We start from the raw sequence: 21,677 nt of genomic DNA, 5'->3' as shown, positions 1-21,677 counted from the left end.
GCAGCGGCAAAAGTGGCCAGCCTGGCGTTGAGCAGGCGCATTTAAAGGATTAGCTCACGCTGTTTGCTTGTGTGTGCCTAATCACGCCGCTGCCAGCTAAATGATTACAATTGATTAAAAGCAAAGCTAGGTATTCTAACTAGCAACCTGGAGCCCTTCCGATGGGGCAAGCTGGGCCCTGCCAGGAGGAATCCTGGTACCCAGCCAGGGGGAGGTGTCTGTGAGCCAGGGGCATGGTCTGAGCTCCAGGGGCACCCCTCCTTCTTAGCCTTTGTGAACGTTTGCTTTGACCCTTTCCCTCATTCCATTTTCGTTTCACGAACATTTACTGAGCACCTATTATGGGTGCCATCGCGGGGGCCTGGGCTGCAGCTGTGAACCGGTACGCAAGGTCCCTGCTCTCACAGAGCCGATGGTCTACGGGAGACACTGACAATAAGTCAGTAAATACGTGAACGAGGTCGTTTCAGACTGTGGAATTTTGAAGACAGTAAAACACTGCTTTGGGACAGAAAGTGAAGTGTGTCTGTGTGCATGTGTGTCGGGGCAAGGAGGAGGGGGTGTTGGGGGTGAAAAATCAGATCAGGTGGTCGAGGAAGGCTGGCGTTTCAACTGAGTCCTAAAGGTTGAGAAAGAGGCAGTGCAGGGAAGAGCCGGGGGAGCTTCCAGGAAAGGAAACAGCCAGTGCAAAGGCTCAGAGGCACGGACAGATTTGGGGAGTCCAGAGAACAGAGAAAAGGGCGGTCAGGCTGGAGAGGGGTGAGCACCTTCTTGCTTCATTCTTCTGGGTTGTTCTTGTCTTGGCTTCCGGGACGCATGTACCCCTGCTGAGCCTTCTGCTTGAACACCCTTCCCTTCTTCTCGGTCTTCAGGCCCCAGCTCAAGGGGTGCCTTCTCTGAGAAGCCCTCCCTGATTCTCCCTCCTTGGGCTTCTCCAGCCCTGCATTTAATGCCCTGATCCCTTTGCCTATATACAGACTACAACAATTATGTCTGCACCTGGCTTCCCATTCTAATGTGAGTTTTTGGAGGGCGAAGCCTCTTTCTGCTATCCATCCATCCATCCATCCATCCATCCATCCATCCATCCACCGTATGTTTTACCATATTTGTTTTTAGCTCCTAGAAAGTAGGAAACAAAGGAAAGAGAACATAAACCAAGGAAAGGAGTAAAAGAAGGAGAGTTGCAACTGCAGATTCTAGGAGCCCAATTTTTAAATTCCTGGTCCTTATAAGATGGGTAACCAAGGAGCCAGTTTCCTTGCCTCTTTGCACTTGCTGCTGTCAGAACCAGCCGGATAATTATAACTAATAATAATTAAAAATTGAAAGTGCTCTAGGCACATACTTAGCATTTGACTCTTTGGCTGAGCTTTCCGTGAGCAGTAGTGTCTTCCTCTTTCCCGCTTTAAAGACAGCCCAGTCTGTGCCATCCACCACTGCAGGGAGAGCAGGGCCTGGCTTGGCTTGGCCTGGGGGAATGAGAGGGAGGTGCCCGGTGACACCCAGCAGTGGCTCCGGGCAGTGAGAACCGACTGCTGGCATTGGAGTCCTCCCCAGATTGCCTCTCCTCCATTGTTTTCTGTTGCAGACACTTGCACCTTTCTGGCCTCAGTTTCCTTGAGTGTACAATGGGGTAGGACCTATTGCCTCAGGTTTTGTGAGGATGGACAGTTCATGGGTGGAAAAGCCCTTGGTGAGCACTTGGAATATAAAGCTTCCTGGAGGTAATTACCGTGCTTTTCAGTGTCCTGCCTTCCCCACTAGGTCAGGAAACCAGAGCCCAGCACAGCCCGATTTCTGTTAATTGTGGCAACATGGTGTGGCGTGCCCACACAGCCTGGCTGCAAATCCCAGCCCCGCTACCGAGTGGCTCTGTGACCTTGAGCAAGTCACTGACCCTCTCTGGGCCTCAGCAAATGGAGGGTAATGACAGTGCCTGAAAAGCCGTCAGCTCCAGGTCTGGTCAGAGTCCAGGTTTGGTGAGCATCAGCCAGTGTTGTGGTTGCTGCTGTGACCCGTGGGCTTCGGTTCACTCCTTCACGACTCATGCCTTCAGCCTGTCATGTGTGGATGTGCTCAGTGCAGCCCACAAGATTTGCTGAGCACCTACTACGTGCCAGGTGTGTGCAGGTTCTGGGGACACACAAAGGCCTGTGTCCCCCGAGTGCTGCCTGGAGAGGAACAGGGAACCAATGAGGACGAACGGGCAGAGTACTGATCCCATGTTTGCGGCGTCATCTGCTGTAATGTATGCACTAAAGCGTAGCATCGTAGCAATCATGCGGTGTGCTAAATCTCGCACAACAGGACTGCTGTACCCAGCAGAACCAGCAGCCGGGCCCCACGTGACATCGCAGGAGGCCGGGGCTGTGACCCTTCCTCTCTTTGTCTCCAGGCTTGTCTGTCTGTGTCTCTTAGTTTATTTACCCTTGAGTGGGGCAAGGCCTTTCCTGCTCACAGTAAAACGTATCGCCCTCAGCAGGAACGTCCTGTCTCACCACTGCCACCACCTGGGGCAGCCGAGCCTCCCAAGGGGCCGTGTGTGCAGGTTTAGGGTCTACGTCTGGAGAAGACTGAGGGGTGGGCAGTGACTCTGCTTCTTGTCCTTCTGAGGCCCAGGCACAGGCCTGAGCCATTCACCCCACTGTAGTAAAAACGAGACAGCTTTTCTCGAGTGTTTGCTGGAGGCCCGATTCCATCTCTTCACGTGCGCAGTCTTTTGAGACCTCACAGTGACGATCTCCATGGCGCAGATGGGTAAACTGAGGCTCTCCTGGGTCACACAGCTGCTGGGGTCGCAGGGCTGTGAACACACGCAGCCTGACACTAGTGTCTGTGTCCTCGGCCTCAGGGCTGGGGCAGTGCACTTGCAGTCGACTCTCAAGCCCTAAGAGCCAAGGGCAGGCCTCTGGGTGCTGGGTGCTGGGTGCAGGCAGGCCTCACCTCCCAGGAGGGTAAGAGTTCCAGAAGGGGACTCGGAGATCGCCAGGCTCCTGGGGCACGTGGATGTCTTGCTCTGGGTGAGCTGCGGCTGCCGTGGTCACCACAGAGAGGAGCAAGGGAGGGGCGGGCCCTGCAGGAGCCCATGCCTGGCTGTGCTCAGATGCCCTCACGAGCCCCGGGGCTCTGCCTGCTTGAGCGATGAAGTGTGCGGAGGCCCAGGTGGGGACTGGGGGGGCTCCTCCCAAGGCCCAGCTCCGGGCAGAGATGGCACTTGGAATCGGCCTCCGGCTGCCCGTCTGCCCGTTGGAGCCTGTCATTCATGCCCTAGGGCGGGGGGCCAACGAACTTTAGAGGGGCACCATGCCATCATGACAGATGGGCATGGGGGCGCTGCCAGGAGCCTGAGGCCGGCGGCCATTGTGTGTGTTGTGAGCCCAGCCCCTCGCCGGCGCTGTCCCGGCCGGGACCAAATGCCTTCAGTTTCTTAGAACAATGATAATACTAAGGACAGTGGGTGCCGTGTTGGTCCAAGGCTCCCAGAGGTTGGCACTGTAGGAAGCCCTGCCCCCCTCATTGACTTAGACACAGAGGCAGCCCGACGTACAGGAAAGACACAGGGCCTTGGGGGCCAGAGGGTGTGAATCTCAGAGTTGCTTCTTCAAGGTCCCTGTGACCTTGGGACATGTGACCTTCCCCCCGAGACTCACCGTCCTCACCCGGACAGCGGGCCAATGCTGCCTCTCCTGGAGGGTTAATGTGGGGATGCAACGCACTCTTTGTGAAACACGGAACACAGTGCCCGGGCCCAGCAGGGCCTAACGGAGGGGGTGGCGTTGGGGATAGAATTGATGTGATGTCACTGCCCCACTTTCACAGATGGGAGGCTCAATGTCACGTCACACAGCTAGCAAGTGGCAGAGCAGAGCCTGAGGGGCAAGGAAGAGTGGGGGAATAATAATAACAGCAACAACCCCAGGCACTAAGGGGGGGGCCCTTTGCATTGATTATCCTGTTTTATCCTCACGACAGTCATTCGAGGCCAATGTTGTTCTCTCCATTTTGCAGAGGGGGAGACTGAGGCACATGGGGCAGTGGCAGAGATGAGCTTTGAACCCAGGTAGCCTGGCTGTAGAGCCCGAGTGTTGAACTGCCGCCCCGATGCTGTGGGCAGGCTTTTTCCCATCGCAGAGCCCCAAGCGTGTTGAAAATGAGGTCTGCTTTGTCTCTCGATACCGTGGTCTGTCAGCTCAACTTGTTGGGGGTGGGCTGGCTTCCCCCTGCCAGGATGCCAGGGTCTGGGTGGCTGGGGGTGCTTGGCTCCCTCCAGCGGAGAGACCAGAACTGGGCGCTGTCAGCGGGAGCCTGGGCTGCACTCTTTGGTTGAGCAGGAACAATTACTAATGACATTTAGAGAGAAATTAATGATGAGAAATGCAAGTTGGCATTTCAGGAGCGCCAGTCAACAGCCCCACGTCAGCACTCACCGGAGAGGCAAGGGGCTGGGGCCGGGCGTGCAGGGGGAAGGAGGAGGTGGCAGGAATTAATTTTGCTGTGTCAATAATGAATGTGGCCCCACTCGCTCTGCTTCTGGAGTTTAGACAAAATCAAGCACGGACCGACTGGGGCTCATCCAGGGCTGCAGTGAGATTCACTGTGCGCTGTGATATGGGCAAGGGTGGGTAACAGGTTCAGTGGGTGGGCGGGGGACAGCGAAAGGGCAAGGGTAGCCTTAGGACCGAGCCGTTTGAGCTCAGCCAGTTCTTACCAGCTGCATAACTTAGCAAGCTTCTTTGCCTTTCTCTCTCTCTCTTTTTTTTTTTTTTTTTTTGGCCACACCACTCGGCTTGCGGGATCTTATTTCCCCAACCAGGGTTTGAACCTGGGCCCTCAGCAGTAAAAGCACAGAGTCCTAACCACTGGACCGCCAGGAAATTCCCTGCTTTGTCTTTCTGGGCCTCAGTTTCTTCATCAGTAAAATGGGACATCAGTAAAATCGGGACATGTGAAGAGAACGTATGAAGACCAGGCAGCCCGGTTTTGGCACGTGACAGGCACACAGTATATGGTAGCTATTACCCTGTTCCACGGACATGTTTTAAGATGCACAGCTGTTCTCATTCTAACGGCTCTCACGGTGGAACGCCTCACTTGTGTGTTATAGTTTAATGGGTCATGTTTTTGTTTGCTTGTTGTGATGTATCAAATACGGAGCATCTTATATTCTCTGGGGTCTGAGAATAGATAAAAGACGGCATTGGTAGGAAGCATGGCGGAGGGTGAGGAGGAAGAAAGATGCTGAAATTGTCTGGGGCAGGGATTGGGTTTTCCAGTGGGAGCATGCCCACCCCTTCCTTCCCGTCAGGTTCTCCAGAATGAGGAAGAGCGGTCCCATCCAGCCTCCCCTCACATAGAAGGGAGAAGACACACACAGGGAAAGGGAAATGTCATTATCATAGTAACGTTGAGCATTTTTACAGTGGAGGTTAAAAACTCCTAGCCCATGACCCTGGGGAGTTTGGAACCTTTAAATGGTTGTCTATGTTTCAAAATGGAGATTTCCTATAATTATAGTGGCTACCATTAATATAGTGCTTATTACGTGCCAGACGTTGTTCTTAGCACTTCTATACATCAAGACATTCTATCCTCACAATGCCTCTATTGTTGAGGTAACTGAACTGAGGCACAGAGAGGTTAACTAACTCCCTGAGGCCACAGAGCTAGTCAGTCCTGGGCCTAGGCCACCAGCGCCAGATTATATCTCTTTACCACCACATTAAATGGCTAGATTTCTTGATTTTTCTACAAATGAGATCTGGCCCCTGGACCACAGTCCCGCGTGGCAACCATCAGCTGTAGTCTTCAGACGCGGGGATGTGAGCTCTGGTTCAGCACCGCCCCCGACCTGGTCGGACTCACGCAGTTCATTACCCACCTAGGCTCTGAGTTTGCGGCCCTGTTGCAACACTTCACAGTTTGTAAATATTATCTTGTTGGTGCCTCAACAACCGGGAACCACTACAGGTGCTCTTTACTCCCACCATTTTGCAGAGCTGAAAACTGAGGCTGGGAAAGGGCGATAAAGCTGGGAGGAGTGGGGCCCAGGGTGGGAGTGGGGAGTGTATTCCACCCATTTGGGTTTGGGTGTTTGAACAGGGAGGCAAGTGGGGCTCCCTGCTCTCCAGCTCAGTGACTGGTCCCCCCAGTGAAACCAGACGTGGATGCACAGGCCAACAGCTGCATCCGTATGGCACCGTATCAGTCTCCCCACCCTTCTTTTTGAAGCTACCACATCAAAAATGCGGGGTCATCCATGCTTTGGAGTTGACAGTGATGACAAAGCCTTGTGATTCGTAGTAATTATGACAATATTAAACATCTGTGTACCATTTTACATATTGTAAACATTTTTACATATGTCACCTCATTTGAAGCCCATAACAAGGCTATGAGGTCAGTATTATTTGTAAATAGGAACTTAGAAAAGTGAAGTGACTTGCCTTGGGTCACATACATATATTAGGTGGCTAAGGCAGGATTTGAACTCCAAAGCCCACTGTATTTCCACCGGTCCTTCTACCCTCCTTCCCACTTATTTATTCGTGCACTCGTCTTTCCCCTACCATTCACTCACCTGCCACCCATCCACTTACCACACATTCATTGATTCATCCATCTTTCCATCCATCCATCTACACATCCATCCAGCCATCCATCAGTATTGAGTGTTAAGTGCTGGGAACTACACAGCTCTCATGACACCTCCCTCATGTGCTCTTAATTCCATGCTTAACTGCTACCCATCCCTCCTCCCACCCTACAACTGCTTGTGCTCCCCCCGTCCCCCCCCACACACCTCTGATGAGGTGAGTGGGACGGGATGGACTGGGGAATCTAGATGATCCTTTGTTTGCCTCATGGAAACCATCGAGTTCTGGTGGTGGAAGCGAAGGCGCAGGGCAGACCCACTTGGTCAAGGTGGAGCAGGTGTGTGGGCAGTGATGATGTGCCTAGAGTTCGGTTGGAAGCTGAGGGCAGACAAGGCATTGCAGGCTGGGCCACAGTGTTCTTTAGCCCCATAGTGGGCCCAGCTCCCAAGGAGCCCTGCCTTTCTAGGTGGGTAGAGGCCACCCTTAGCCCTTTGCTTTGTACCAGGCTGGATGTCCTCTCTGAATGGACAAGGATGTACGCCCAAGTGTCTTCATAAGAACCTTCGCGATCATTAAATAGAATTGGTCCCAGCTGCAGTTCTGATCGCTGGTGCGTGCACACAATTCATCACAGCAAATTAGGTCCGTCTTCAGAACTGGCCCTGCAGCCTGGGGGTCTGTCAGGGACGGGGCTGGGCCATGTGGGCTCCGGAAGCCATTCTGGGGGGGGTGATGAGCCATGTTTTCTGAGGAGGACCCTCAGAATAATCTACCAGGACAGCTCTCCCTCTGCAGGGGTTAATTTTCTAGAAATTTTGAGGATGCAGGAAAGTTTTCCTTTTAGAAAAAATTTGGAAGAAAGAAGAAAAGGATGTGATGGAAGTTTTTAAATATCATTTATAAAACCTGAAAGCACTGGGTTAGCTGAGGGACCAGAACATATGTGTTCTGTATAATTAGTGACCGTGTGACCTAGATTTTCCAGGACGGTCCTGATTTCAAGTATTTTGTCCCAGCTATTGGCTGTTTGTCCTGGATTTTTGGCTTGTGAACTATGATGACTACATGTGGAGCTGAGTTTTCTTATCAAATTTTAATGAATAAATATTTAAAGCTGGAAAGGCCTGGAAAGATTTCAGAAAAAATTAAAGGGAACATTTCCACCCACTTTTTTTCCCAACACGGCAAAATACGTCTGTGGGTATACCTCATGCATGCTTCCCGTTCCCCCACTGAAGTAGCAGAGGAAACACTTCCATCCAGCAGGGTTTGAAAACTGTCAAGGCCCCAGTCCTTTGGACTTGGCAGTAATTGCAGGGGAGGCCTCTCCGCCGTGTGGCTTAGGCCCCTGTGCTCAGGGCGTAAAGCCCCTGGTTCTAAAGGTCTCGAGAGGTCCTCTGTTCTTCTGTGGCCCTGGGAGCCGTGCCATTGATGATAGCCATAGGCTCGGGCACCGCAGAGGAAAGCCCTGTGCATCACGGAGGTGGAAAAGACCTTGCAGCCAATTCTGGCCAGTGATACGTCCCCTGGATGCTAGAGCTCCCACCTGTCCATCCGAGGCCTCTACACGCCTCATCTCGCTGCTACAGTCTGCAACTTCCAGCTTCCAACTTCCAACCCTAGAACAAGAGACGTGGACTTCCCTGGTGGTCTAGCGGCTAAGACTCTGCACTTCCAATGCAGGGGGTGCGGGTTCAATCCCTGGTTGGGGATCTAAGATCCCAGATGCTGTGTGACCAAAAGAAAAAAAAAAAAAGATGTTTTCTATAGAACAAGAGACATGAGGGTTACAGTGCAGGATTGGCTCTGCATTCAGCTATAGCATGCGACAGACATTTCATCCTCCCACCTGCCCGCTTACTCTGTAATATCCCACCCAATTTTTAAAAAAATTGTGGGAAAATACACGTACATAAAGTTTACCATCTTAACCATTTTTTAAAAATTAATTAATTTATTTTTGGCTGCATTGGGTCTTTGTTGCTGTGCACGGGCTTTCTCTGGTTGCGGCGAGCGGGGGCTACTCTTTGTTGCGGTGTGTGGGCTTCTCATTGCGGTGGCTTCTCTTGTTGCAGAGCACGGGCTCTAGGCGCGTGGGCTTCAGTAGTTGTGGCTCGTGGGCTCTAGAGCGCAGGCTCAGTAGTTGTGGCACGTGGGCTTCAGTAGTTGTGGCTCGTGGGCTCTAGAGTGCAGGCTTCAGTAGTTGTGGCGCATGGACTTCAGTAGTTGTGGCTCGTGGGCTCTAGAGCGCAGGCTCAGTAGTTGTAGTGCACGGGCTCAGTTGCTCCACAGCATGTGGGATCTTCCTGGACCAGGGCTCGAACCCGTGTTCACTGCATTGGCAGCCGGATTCCTAACCACTGCGCCACCAGGGAAGCCCTCCCTTAACCATTTTTAAGCAGACGGTTCATTGGCATAAGTACCTTCACAGTGTTGGGCAACCATCACCACCATCCACAGGTCTTTTCCATCTTCCCAAACGGAAACGGTGTCCCCATGAGCCAGTGACTCCCCTCCCTCCCACAGCCCCTGGAAACCACCCTTCTCCTTCCTGTCTCTCTAGGCATCTCATAGAAGTGAGTCATACAGTCTTTGTCCTTCTGTGACCAGCTCGTTGCACTTAGCACAGTGTCTTCAAAGGATCCCTGGACTTCTAAGGGAAAAGTATAGCATGCCCTGGGCGGGGCCGCGGACATGGAGGAGAGGGGCAGCCCTGTTTCTTCTCCTCTCCCCGGCCCTGTCAGTGGAGGCTTTGCCTCACTAGCATCGCCCGTTGGCTGTCATTTCAGAAATACTGAGTTTTTAGCAAGCGCTGGGCTCTGAGCTGACACAGGGCCCAGCAGAGAATGGAGAGATGAGGTCCCTGCCTGCAGCTCATGGCCTAGTTGAGGGGCAGGGAAGCAGCCTGGTCACTGCAGGTTGAGGAAAGTGCTAGAAGGACACCTGTGCAGGTGAGGAGCTGCACCAAGACAGGGGCCCCTCATCATACGGGCAGGAAGGGCTTTCCCAGGGCATGGCAATCAGATGCGGAGGAGTCTGGGGAAACTAGGGGGAGCCTCGGGGTAGTGGAGTGGCCGCCAAGAGGGCTGAGTGAGGAAAGAGCTTGGCCTGGGTGGGGAGCTGAGAGAAGGTGGTAGAGGCTGCGGGGCCAGCAGTCGCCGGACCTTATAGGGCTGTCAGGCCTGGGGTCCGGAGCCCGGATTTCTTCTGGGTGTGGTTGGGACCCACTGGAGGTTAAGCAGAGATCTCCCACTTCCCTGCTACCTGGAAGAGAGAACCTGGGCCATTCCTCTCATGGCACTTTGTACTCTCAGTGTCCCATGGCCATGAAGAGGAAGCCCTGGCTGGAACCCGGGTCGTCGGCAAGCGGGGGCTTGCAGGGGTGTCCCCCTGGTGGTGTGGGTGAGGGCAGGTTAACCGCACTGTGTGGGGAGATGAAAAGCCAAAAATAACAATAACCGAACCCTGAACCACGGTGCAGCATGTTGTCAGTGTAACGTGTGTGTGTGTGTGTGTGTGTGTGTGTGTGTGTGCACGCACGCCTGGGATTGTGGGGTGTCCACGATTGTGCGTGTGATTGTCTGTGAGACTGTGTGTAGGTGCCTGTGGACTCTTCACGAGTGTGTGTGTACCTGTGTGCATTTCATTTTGGGGTACCTGTGAGTGTGCCTGTGTGTATGTGTTTGGAACCCAACGGGGGATTATGCAGAGATTTCCCACTTCCCTTGATGGATGGCCTCGGGGTGTCTGTGAGAGCGTGAATTTGGGGGTGGACGTAGGTGCGGAGAGAGGAGGAGCCCTGTCATGCCACACTGCATCCATAAGTGCCCCCAAGGGCGGTGCCCACACAATGCCTGGCTCTCTCCTTCTCCCCCCGTGAGACACAGTGGGTGATGGGTGGGAGGATTCTCAAGTTCTTTGGAAGAAAGGGAGGCACGAGGGGATTATCATCAAGACTCTTGAACGAGGTGCTTATGGAAAACTGGTGCTGTTCTCTCTGAGTGGTTGAGGGAGGGGCTACCTGCCCCCCCTCCCCAAGATGGCCATTTTGACGCTCCTGTGTGACCCTAGGGAAGGCGGGTTTCCCAGGTTTGCTAGCACCTGGCGCACCCAGAAACCCTTAGGCTGCATGGTGGGCCCCGCCCTCAAGGCAGCGGTACCCAGGACCTGGGGGACCACGCTGGCCTCAGCAGAGCTTCATCTTCTATGCTCCATCCTCTTCTCCAGAACGTAACCCTGGAGGGTCCCACATCCCACTGCCTCAGGTGAGGACCCTAAATAATGACGGGCCACGTGCCATCTAATAGCACTGCCCACCCTCCCCCCACCCCGGGCATCAGCCAGTCAGTGTACTGGAAGATATCTCGAGCATCCTGAGGGCCTCGCAAAACACCAGCGGCCTCAAACTGGCAGCCCGTGGGCCACATTTGACCTACAGACATGTTTTCATTGGCTGCATCACGCTTTAAATATAAAATGTTTTATTTTTTTGCGGTACGCGGGCCTCCCACCGCTGCGGCCCCTCCCGCCGCGGAGCACAGGCTCCGGACGCGCAGGCTCAGCGGCCATGGCTCACAGGCCCAGCCGCCATGGCTCACGGGCCCAGCCGCTCCGCGGCATGTGGGATCTTCCCGGACCGGGGCACGAACCCGTGCCCCCTGCATCGGCAGGCGGACTCCCAACCACTTCGCCACCAGGGAAGCCCTTCCCGCACCATTTTTAATGGAGTTTCAGCACCTCTGCCTCGGTCTCTCCCCAGGCTCTGGTGGCCTGTACGCTTTGGTTCCTGCCCTGTTCTGGCAGGATGGAATCCTATCTTTCAGAGGTCTGACTCAGGCTCTTTGGGGGCAGGGGGCCATGTCTTAATTCATATTTGAGATGAACCCCAGGGTCTGGTTCCAAGCAAGCGCTTGGCTAATGTGTTTAGAATGGACTTCCCAGTGACCCGTGACAGGCCAATGCAGTGTCCCCACCCAGGAGGGGCCAGAATCCACAGCAGGGAACTAACTTGTGGTCGCCTGGCACACCACAACCAAAACCCTTGATTCTTGGTCCTTTGTCCAAGGTTTGCTGGGCACCCTGTCCCTGAGGGACTCCCACCTCCCTTTGGAGAACCAGCAACAGTGGTGGCCAGATTAACTCGGGACTCGGCGTCAGGCTTGTTGCTGAGGAGGGGCACATCTATAAGCAGCCCTGGAAAGAGTTCACCCCCCTCTGCCCGTGACACAGCCGTAAGCCCTCATTTTCCCTCGCACAGCTGCTACCTAAAGTCGAGTCGCTGGCCTGCAGTTGGGCCCCTTTGCATTCTGAAGCGCAGATCCCCGGAGTCCTCGGGCCCTCCGGGCGCGTATTATTAGTTCCCTTGTTTTGTTGGGTGACTCTGAATGGGAGCCTGTTTATGGGCTGAGTCGTAATAGAAGACTTCGGTTGCCTCCTAATAATCTATTCTCTCGTGGGTTTTATTTCCGAAGCACAGCCGTACAGAACCTGCCCCCTTGGGAGTTTATTGGGCTTTTTTTTTTTTTTTTTTCACAACAACATTTTCTTCCACATTTTCACTCAAAGGAAGATCTTTTTCCCGCTCACGGGACTGGTTGTTGGCCAAGGCCACCTGCTTTGGGCTCTTGGGTCCTGGGTGCTGCTGGGCACTGGTGAGAGGGGTTTACAGGGGGTCCTTGCTTGCCCACCCGGGGTCCTTGGAGCAGCAGGGAGAATGAAAGAGAGCAGACAGTCAGCTCCTTTGGGGACGCGTCCAGCAGCAGCAGTCAGGGTCACGCGGCTCTTCCTCACATGGCCCCAGGTGACGAGGTCCCCGAAACTGCTTCTGCTCTGGGTTCTGCCAGAAAGCAGTAGATCCCCCCAAAGCCAACCTGCTGCTCCTTAGAAGCTGGAATCTCCCTCCACGCCAGGAGTTCCGGATGAACTGAGGCTCTCACATGAGAGACAGACTTCCCCAGCTAAGCGGGTACGACGTTCACTTCCTGCTGCTCTGGACTGGCAGACGACAGCCTGTCTGGCTGTCTGGGAGGCAGGGTCAGGGAAGCCCCGCACACATCCCCACGTGCGGAGGAGCTGCCTTGGCCTCGTAGGCTTTGTCCCAGGGCGGTGGGTCACCAGCTTCGCTCAGGACCCTCCGATGCCAAGGACGGGTCTCCCTTCCACACGGGCGAACCTCTCCTTGCCCTCTGTGCAAATGGGCAGCCTCCGGCTTGCTTGGTGGGCCCAGGGGGACGTGGGGCACATACACGTCAGGGCCCGGGTCCCCAGGAGAGCGGCTGCGTCACCGGGCAGGCATTTAGGGGGAACCTCAGCCATCACTCACTCCTAATTTTCATGACGTGCATTAGCGAAATTGTGTTGTGAGTATTCATTCAGTGCTGTTTATGGTGTGCTCTCGAGTGCGCTTACCGTTTGTCAGAAGTGCAAACTAGCGAACATACGAGCCTTTAAGACAGGCCATCTGTTCGTCTTAGACCCTTGGACGATTGTCAAACGCTTCTAAAAATAAGTGCTCACTAGCAGAGAGGGGCTGCCCAGGTGATACACAGCAGAGGGGGAAGCAGGGCCGCCTGCACCTGTACCCTCCCCAAAGGGAAAGATACAGTCGTGTGCTGGGGATGGGTGGGGGCCCGAGAAAGGAGCAGAGGGGGTGAGAGCCTGAGGGCCCTGCCGATAGACCTTTCTGGCTGGAGGTGTGTGCGTCTCCCTGTTCCTTGCCTCTCGTGTAACTCCACAGCTCAAGTACTTTCGATGGCTCCCCGTGGCCCAGATTTAAGGGCAAGCTGCCTCGTCTGGCATCAAGGAGCCTCATCAATAAGACCCCCTCCTTCCTTTCCAGGCTTGTCTCCACAGCACATACCCTGTCCTTCTGCCAAGCTGAATTATTCATTGTTCCCCCAACATATGTTGCACTTTTCACATTTCACAGGCAGGAGAGGGCTGTGGTGAAGGGTGGGCTCTGCATACAGACCGCACAGGTGCAGCTCCCGTACCACCATGAACCAGCTGTAGCACCTCCACTCTGTGCCTCAGTTTTCTCATCTGTAAAATAGGGATAATGAGAGTATTTAGTCCCCAGGGTTGTCATGAGGCTTAAATGAGTTAATATAAGTGAAGAGTTAAGAATGACACAGTGAGCTCACGATGAGTGTTAGCTGTGATCGTTATCAGGATTCTTCACACCTTCAGCCTTTGTCTGGGTGGTCCCATCTCCCTGGAAAGCGAACACACACACACACACACACACACACACACACACACACCAGTGCAAATCCTAACCCGAGCCATCCTCAAAGGGCAACTGGGAAGCCAACTTTTTCCTTAAGCTCCCCCCAATCAGAAATGTTCTCCCCACAGTTCCTTTTTTTTTTTTTTTAATTTTATTTATTTATTTATTTTTTTGCGGTACGCGCGCCTCTCACTGCTGCGGCCTCTCCCGTTGCGGAGCACAGGCTCCGGACGCGCAGACTCAGCGGCCATGGCTTACGGGCCCAGCCGCTCCGCGGCATGTGGGATCTTCCCGGACTGGGGCACGAACCCACGTCCCCTGCATCGGCAGGCGGACTCTCAACCACTGCGCCACCAGGGAAGCCCCCACAGTTCCTTTTTGTGAAATCTCACCCCCTCCTTCAGCCATGAGCTGGTAGCAGGCCAGGATGTGCCTCTCTCTCTCTCTCTCTCTCTCTGTCTTCCGTCTAGCACACACAGCCAGGCTCCGTGTTTGTTAAACAAATAAATAACAGAACCTCGCTTAGCCTGAACACGGCTGCAGTGTTAGCCCGAAGGATCTGCCTTTTCCCCTGGAAACGAATCCTCCCGTGGTTAAGGCAGGTTCTTGGACTTGGTCCCTGCTCCTGGAGACTGCTCTTTGTGACACCAGCCTTGTGAGAGCCACTGGGGCTGAAGCCGCCAGGAAGTGGCCTAGCGGTAGGCAGCGGGGAGAAAGGGGATTAACCGCAGCCTCTTTCCCAACCTAGAACCAGAGGGAGGTGATGTGGCGAAGCCAGGTGGGCTCTGCAGCTGGAGCTGGGTGAGCAGGGAGGGTGGGATGCTCTGGGTACGGGGGCTGTGTCCCTGTGCCCTTAAGTCTGCCACAGGGAGGTGAGGCCCGGCCCCCGGACCAGGCCTTCTCTCGTGCCCCTTGAGAGTAAGGGGCTGTGAGTCCAGGCCGCCCCCATTCACTGTGGACTGTGAGCTTCTCAAGGGAGAGGCTGGGGCTCCACCTCCGTGTGTCCGGTGCCCGGCTGGGGCCTCCGTGAACCGCTGTGGAAGGGATGAGCGAATGAGTGAATGACGGGATGAGTGCACACCTCCTCCCTCCTCCACAAAGTCTCCGTGAGGCTCTTCGCCTCACCAGACGTCCCACTGTTCCCTGGGGGGAGGGAAAGCAGTGAATTGTGGGTACAGAGGTTGTAGCCAGGGGGCTGGTGGGGAGGGGGCAACGAGGGGAGGACCTTTATTAGACGCTGCTGTTCCAGAGATAGGACCATCCAAGGTGCTGCCTTCTCCAGAGCGGTCCTGAGATCTCGCCAGCCCCGGGGACACACAGAAGGAGGAGCTGGCAGAGGGATCAGTCTGTCAGACCTCCAAGAAGCCCCCACTGCGAGCCCCCAAGCGTGTTTGGTGCCATGGGGGTACAAGCAGGGAGCAAACAGCCCCTCGTTCACGGAGCTCCCTGTATCTTGGACACCGTTTATGGCAATGTATGTAGCACTTACTCTTGGCCAGCCTGGGATAAGTACACACACGTTATCTCCTGAGTCCTCAGGGCATCTTAGGAAGTGGGCTCTGTTATTTCTGCCCCACCCCCCCAAGCCCCCAGAGGTCAGGGAACTTGCTCAAGGTCACATGGCTAGTAAGTGGCAGAGCCAGGATTCAAACCCAGGACTCTGCCCATCTCAGCCCATAAGGGCTTGCCCCCTGCCTTGGGATCACTCAGGGCAGTGGCTAGCACAAATGGGGCACTTGCAAAGGACCAGGCGAGGTGCCAGGACTTTAGAGATATTTTGTCATCAGAGTGGCTGGAGCACAGGAGGTGCAGCTAATAATGACCCGCAGTGCAGAGAAACCCTCTCCAGCCCGTGCCCGTGCATCTCAGGATGTGCAGAGCAGCCTCTCATTGCCTCACAGGCAGTGTTTTCCAGGCCACCAGGCAGCCAGCATGTTTAAGCACCACTAGTCTTTTCTCCTTGACTCTATGGTGAGTGGACATCAAAGGGAGACCAAGCAGGGTCCCAGACCAAGGGACAGAACACAAAGCCAAGACCTGGAGAAGAAATCCTGATTGCAGACCAGGGGGGACACACCAGTGTGTATGTGTGTGTGCATGTGGTGTGTATGCATGCCCGTTGCAGGGCATGGAGGTGTGTGGAGCCAGGGATGCCTCCTGGGGCTAGTGAATGGGCCCCCCACCAGAATCTCCAACTGCCCCATGCTAGGGTGTGTCTGTGCTTTGGCAAGGATGGTCCAGCCACAGACTCCGTGATCCTGATGTTCCCTCATTGCCCAACGTACACCCTGGCTTCGCTCCAAATCCAGGTTATTTTACTGCTGAATTCCTAGCAACAAGCATGGTGGCTGTCACCCAGGGATTTAGTAAAGGTTTTCTGAATGAACGAATGAATGAGTGAATGAGGGAGCGAACAGCCGTGTGCACGAATGTGAGGGTGTGGGATCCGCAGCCTCAGCCCTCTGCGGATGACTTCCACAGAGAGGGTTCACCAGGGTCCCAGCTAGGGCCCGACCTCTCACCCGTCACTCACTTGTATCCCGGGGGTAGATGAGCCCAGTGCACCGGGCAGATGCGCCCGGAACAGGCGCTACCAGAAACGTCCACCAGGAGAGCCGCGCTGGCTCTGCCGAGAGAATGGATCTCGGCCGCAAACCAGTGCCACCCACCCACCTTCCGTTCTCCCATTTTATTTTTCTCACCTGCTCCTGGGCCCACACGTGCATCTCCCTGGCAGGCAGAGAGGCCCGTGTGGATGCCAGCCCCCCCCACCCCCCCCAGCCAGGGACCTCCCGGTCCTTGCCGGCTGCCACCCCTGCCCCAGCCCCGGCCTTTACGATGCCGGGAAGTGTTCATCTGCGGGGTTGGTAGCATCTTTAAAAAACGATTTTCTCCCTTCTCTGAAGGGGCTAAATATAGCACAGGCATAAACAGAGAAATAGACATTAAGCCAAAATGCCCTTGTGAGAACCATGCCGGGTGGAAGGAGCTCTTAGAAGACTCGATGAAGCTCCCTCATCCCTCGAACCAACCGCAGCTTCAAGCCTCGGGGGAAGCAGCCACGGGTTTTTAGGGTTATTGAACTGTGCCGCTCGCCAGTGGCTCCGCCAGGAGCTGCTCGGTGCACAGGTATGCTGGCGATGGGTGAGTCCTCGTGACGGTCCCTGCCACCCCCTCTGCCCTTTTCGAGACTGGGCCCTGGGCCTGTGGAGGAGCTGATGCCGTCCTGGCCGAGCACAGGGGCTTCTCAGCCACCCCCATACTTATTGGGTGGCCTTGACCGGGCTCCCTCAGAGCCACCTTTCTGCACCCTTAAGCCCACACCCATCGTTTGGGTGTCTGTGTGTCTCTAGGCATCCCCCCCACCCCACGCAGTCAGGCTCCTCGAGGGCCGAGCCCAGCTGGCGTCGTCCCCTCCCTTCCACTGTGCCCGTCCCGGAGCACAGCACCCAGCAGGCACTTCACAGCGCAGCGCTGAATGAATTCTGCTGCCTGGCCCGCTCGGGGCATCAGGTTTCCACGTTTCCATCTGCTGTGACATCCTGGGCTTTTGTTCCTGTAGAGCTTCAGGTAAGGAAGTTTCACCCTCTTTGAGGAAGTTCTTCCTTGAGTCTAACCGAAGACCCGCCAGCTACTGCCCTTTAAGAGAGAATGCCACTGTTGTTTGCACCTGAGAAGTGGCATTTATTCTTGAACTGTCCTAACCAGCAGTCCTAGGTGTAGGTTTCCATCACCAGGATTTCTGTGCGTGGCTGAGCCAGTGTGGACCACGTGTGTCACACCAGCCCTGTTCTTGGCATCTTGGCAAGAGGCTGCTTCATCATCCAGAGAGCCCTGGACATCCGCCTTTTCCCGTGTTGCTGGTGGATGGTCCTGAGGACTTTGTGAAGATCAGAAATCATCTGGTTTTCTGCTGCTTATGAAACAGAGTCCACATTCAGGGGCCTTCAGGGCTCCCAGCAGTCTTCCCCGTGATCTCTGTGCTGGGATCGCCCCACTGGTGCCTGCATCTGCTGAGCTTACTCCAGCCTCCATACCTTCGTCTATGCTGTGCCCTCCTCTTGGCATGTCCTTTCCCCTTTCCACATACCTACATCCTACCCATATATTTATTCATTTATTTATCCTTCCATTGATTCAAAAACATTTACTCAGTGTCTCCTTGGTGCCAGAGCCTCGGAACCATAATTTGAGAATGAGGAAAGGGCTATACGTGTTTACCTTCCTAATATCCCTCCTCTCCCTCCTCCCCAACCCCCCACAAATCAAGAAGGACCGGACCACCACCGGAGAACCCGGGCCACGTGGCACTGGTAACTCACTGGCTGTTGGCAGGCTGGGAGAGGGAGACCACCGCGTCGTTCCTGGCAGCCGCGCCTGCTGCACCACCGCTGGGCATGGGAGGCCCGGGGGTCCGGTCAGTACAGCGTGCAGCCCTGGGCCAGGCGCTGGGGCCAAGAAAGGAAGTGATGCCCCGCTGCCTGCCGCTCAGCAGGGGCGGCCAGGCTGGCCCTCGGGAGGCACATAGGTGTGGGGGCCGTGGGCTGGAGGTTCCTCGAGCAGCTGCAGAGATGGGAAGCGCCGTGTCCCAGAAGTCCCAGAGGACTTCACGAGTAGCATGGTTGGGAGGAGAGAGGAGGCAGGAGCTGAATCAGCAAAGGCTTGGAAGCTAGAAGGGTGGTTTGATGTAGGGTGGGCTCAGCTCCCCGCAGGACTGGCTGGCTGGCCGTGCACAAGCGCAGGGAGAGGTGCCTCGGCGGCAGGGTGGGCGCTCCCATGGAAACCGCCGCATCCCATCTGTGGCCTCAGACAACCTGCCTTGTGCCTCTGGGTCCCTGACAACCCCACCGAGGTGCCAGGCTGCTGGCAGAGTTTGTGCTCATGTCTGGAGAGTTCAGATGATCCGCAGACTGGGTGCCCACGAGGGCGTAGGGCACTGTGGGAACCCTGCCTTCTCGCCCAAGCCCCTGGCTCTCTTGGATTCTAGTTGCCACCCCTCCTGCTTCCTAGCTGGATGTACTTTGACCCTGTCTGAGCCTCAGTTTCCTCATTTTACCACGTCCTACCTTGTAAGGCTGCTGTGAGGATCGACAGAGATGTGCCTGCAACCACACATAGCACGTGTGCTTGCCAAACTCTGGCCACGTGGCCTGTGCCCGGGAGCCCAAGGAAGGAGGGCAGTAGTGGTTGGTGCACTGTGCTCGGGAGTCAGCGGGCACCTGCTGTGTGAGGACGGGGCGCTGCCTCTCCCTGGCCGTGAGCTTACCGGAGGGGCTGGTGCCATCGCCGGGAGGCAGCAGCCGTGCCTGCCGTGGGAAGGGGCTGCCACCGGGGCCCTGGGCCGGGGAGCGGGGGTGGTCCCAGGCCTCCCGGCGTAGCTGCGGGCATCCTCCGGTCACCCTGACCGCCCAGACCCGGAGCCTGGGAGAGAGACGCAGCGCCACGCCTGACCCCTGGTGGTCATCGGCAGAGCTGCAGGTGCGGCTCCCAGCCCCGGAGGAGTGGCTGCGCTGGCGGGGCGCCCACTTCTGGGGAGGCTGCTCCCCGTCTCTGGGGGTCCTGTGCTGCCCCCGAGCAGGGTTGCCCTGCCCCGGGTGGATTTTGTTTCCTTTCTCCAGGTGTCATGAGGTCGAATACCACCTGAGGCTTTGATGAGACTGGTGTGGATTTGGAACACAGACCACTGAAAAGAAACAAAAAGATTGTAGGCTCTTAGAGGCCAAATCCCACCCCCAGCCCCAGGCCACTAGCTCCCGTGGAAACAGACCTACATTGCTGGCCTGCTCTGGCTGGTGTGAGGGAGGAGATACCGTGGGCTGTGGTGAGAGGGAGGCGTTTGGCCAGAGGGGCCCACCCGGGCCCTGGATTCCCAGGCGGATTCGGACAAACGACACAACAGTCTTCTGGCCAGAGCACTGTCTCATGATGGCACAGGCAGCCTCCCTGTGGGTGACCTGCCCCCTGCCTCGGCCACAGGCACCAAGGCCGCCCACTTCCTCAGCATGTCCGTGCCACTCGGGTGTTTCTTGGCTGGAGAACTGCATGGCACATCTGCTGTCTCCCTGAACTAAGCTCAGAGCAGCTCCCCAGAAGGCCCGAGAAGGAGATCTGGGGGAAGCCTGCAGGCGATCAGATAATTTCCTCCTGATCGTTAGAGCAAAAGGGAGATGGAGAGGTGAACAGGGATGTTTTTAATTCCCACTACCTCCCCAGCATTTCCCCTCTCTCTTCATATAGCCAGTCCCCACGGGTACGACCTGAATGGTCTAAAAACAAAAATTCATAGGGAGCCCAGGTTGGCAGCAACAGGAACCAATCCCCAAGCCCCAAATCAACGTGGCATCTTGGCAGCTGCGTCCCCGGAGCACTTTTTCCTTGTTGCATTTTGTTTTGTAATAAACGAGATGCTTTTCTGCAGCTCTCGGCGTAAATGCACTGAGTGGGAGGGGACAGGCACGCTCTCCATTCTTCTGCCCTCATGCGTGTCCCTTTTCTTCGCCTTTGCAGAACCACACGATGAGCCAGCACGCACAGTGAGGGACCGCTCGACAGGACACCTCTCCGCAGAAGGCTTGCCGGAGACGCCGTGGGGAGGGCCATTTGAACATTACATCCAATCAAAGTGTCATTTGCAACCCAGATGTAAAACTCTAATGATTTGGCCATGAGGCGCTGCTATTATAAGCAGCTGGAAATGAATATTAATGGCAGAGATTAAAAGTATTCCATGCTCAGTATTTTTTATTGTCCTGCTACAGCTAGTGTGCTTTTAGAGTTTCCGCCGCAGACTACATTTCTAGAGTTAGAGAAACCCGCTTTTTGAGGCTATTGTCCTTTGTTCCTTCATGTATTATATTGATAGTTTTTAAAAAAAAGAATTAGTGTGATTTTTTTGCTTTGCTTCTTTTTTTTTCTTGGTTTTTCTTTCCCCCCTTTCGGTTAACTACTTTTTAATTGCAATTCTAGGTAATTGTGCATTGTGATGTGATTGCTTGGCTATTGTCTGAATATTTCCTTTCCATTTTTTAATTAAAGACTAATGCTTTGATTGGATTTGCCAGTTCACCGGACAGTGATTAAAACTATGTAATGAATATAATCGGTTTCAGTGCAACTGGATGGTCTGCTTTTAAATGTGACTTAATCTGACTGCAGTAACTAGTACAGTTCAATAAAGGGAATCCATGCGATTAGCATCCGGCTGCTTGGTTCTCTCCTCCCCAGCCCAGGGCTGTGTGAGCGCTGTCGTCACCTACGGGGTGTGTCCCTGCGTGAGTTCCCGTGGATCACACGTGCTAGTGGGGACCTGCACACAATGGACCCAGCTCCCCTCGGGTAGGAAGAAGCCTAGTCACCTAATGCACACAAGACTGGATGAGCTGGCACGAGGCGTGGAAGTCAGAGTGGGAAGAACCTTTAAATACTCTGATCTTCTCACTTATGGATGGAGAAGCTGAGGCCCAAGGATAAGCGAGCGACTGCACTGAGGCCATGGGATAGGTTGATAGGGTGGCTCACGTTCATCCACGTCGTCTGTCCCCCTTGGGTGTGGCTTTCCTGGCTGCTGGATGAAGCCGGTCACGTGGTTAACCCTTACCTTGCCAGGACCCCAGGTAGGACCTGGATTCTAGTTGTGGCCAAGGCATGGGGGTTGGACAGGAGTTAGGGAGGGCTGCCCAGCCCCATGAGCTCCAGAGCTGAGGGCTGCAGAGTGAGCCAGGTAGGAGCAGCAGTTTCCCAATCACAGAAATCAGTGGGATGTGGAAGCACTGAGACCAGTGGCTGCAGCCAGGACTCTACTGGGGCAAGCGAGGTGCCTAGATGCAAAATCTCAGGGGGGGCCCGAGAATGCA

General features: G+C 55.1%; 1 protein-coding gene across 1 annotated transcript in view; it reads left to right on the top strand.

The window, feature by feature from the left end:
• Nucleotides 1–21,437, top strand: part of ZNF423 (zinc finger protein 423) — a 222,523-nt gene extending 201,086 nt beyond the window's left edge. The window contains exon 6 of the mRNA XM_022555198.3: nt 20,332–21,437. Coding sequence (XP_022410906.1) covers nt 20,332–20,361 — 30 coding nt within the window. The 3' untranslated portion in view covers nt 20,362–21,437. The remainder of the gene's footprint in view (nt 1–20,331) is intronic.
• Nucleotides 21,438–21,677: the final 240 nt, after the last annotated feature.

This window comes from Delphinapterus leucas, chromosome 20 (genome assembly GCF_059928025.1).
Source record: "Delphinapterus leucas isolate spDelLeu-1000000601 "Yukka" chromosome 20, BTC_Dleu_Yukka2, whole genome shotgun sequence".
In the NCBI taxonomy this organism is placed as follows: domain Eukaryota; kingdom Metazoa; phylum Chordata; class Mammalia; order Artiodactyla; family Monodontidae; genus Delphinapterus; species Delphinapterus leucas.
This window is presented reverse-complemented; position numbering and strand designations above follow the sequence as displayed.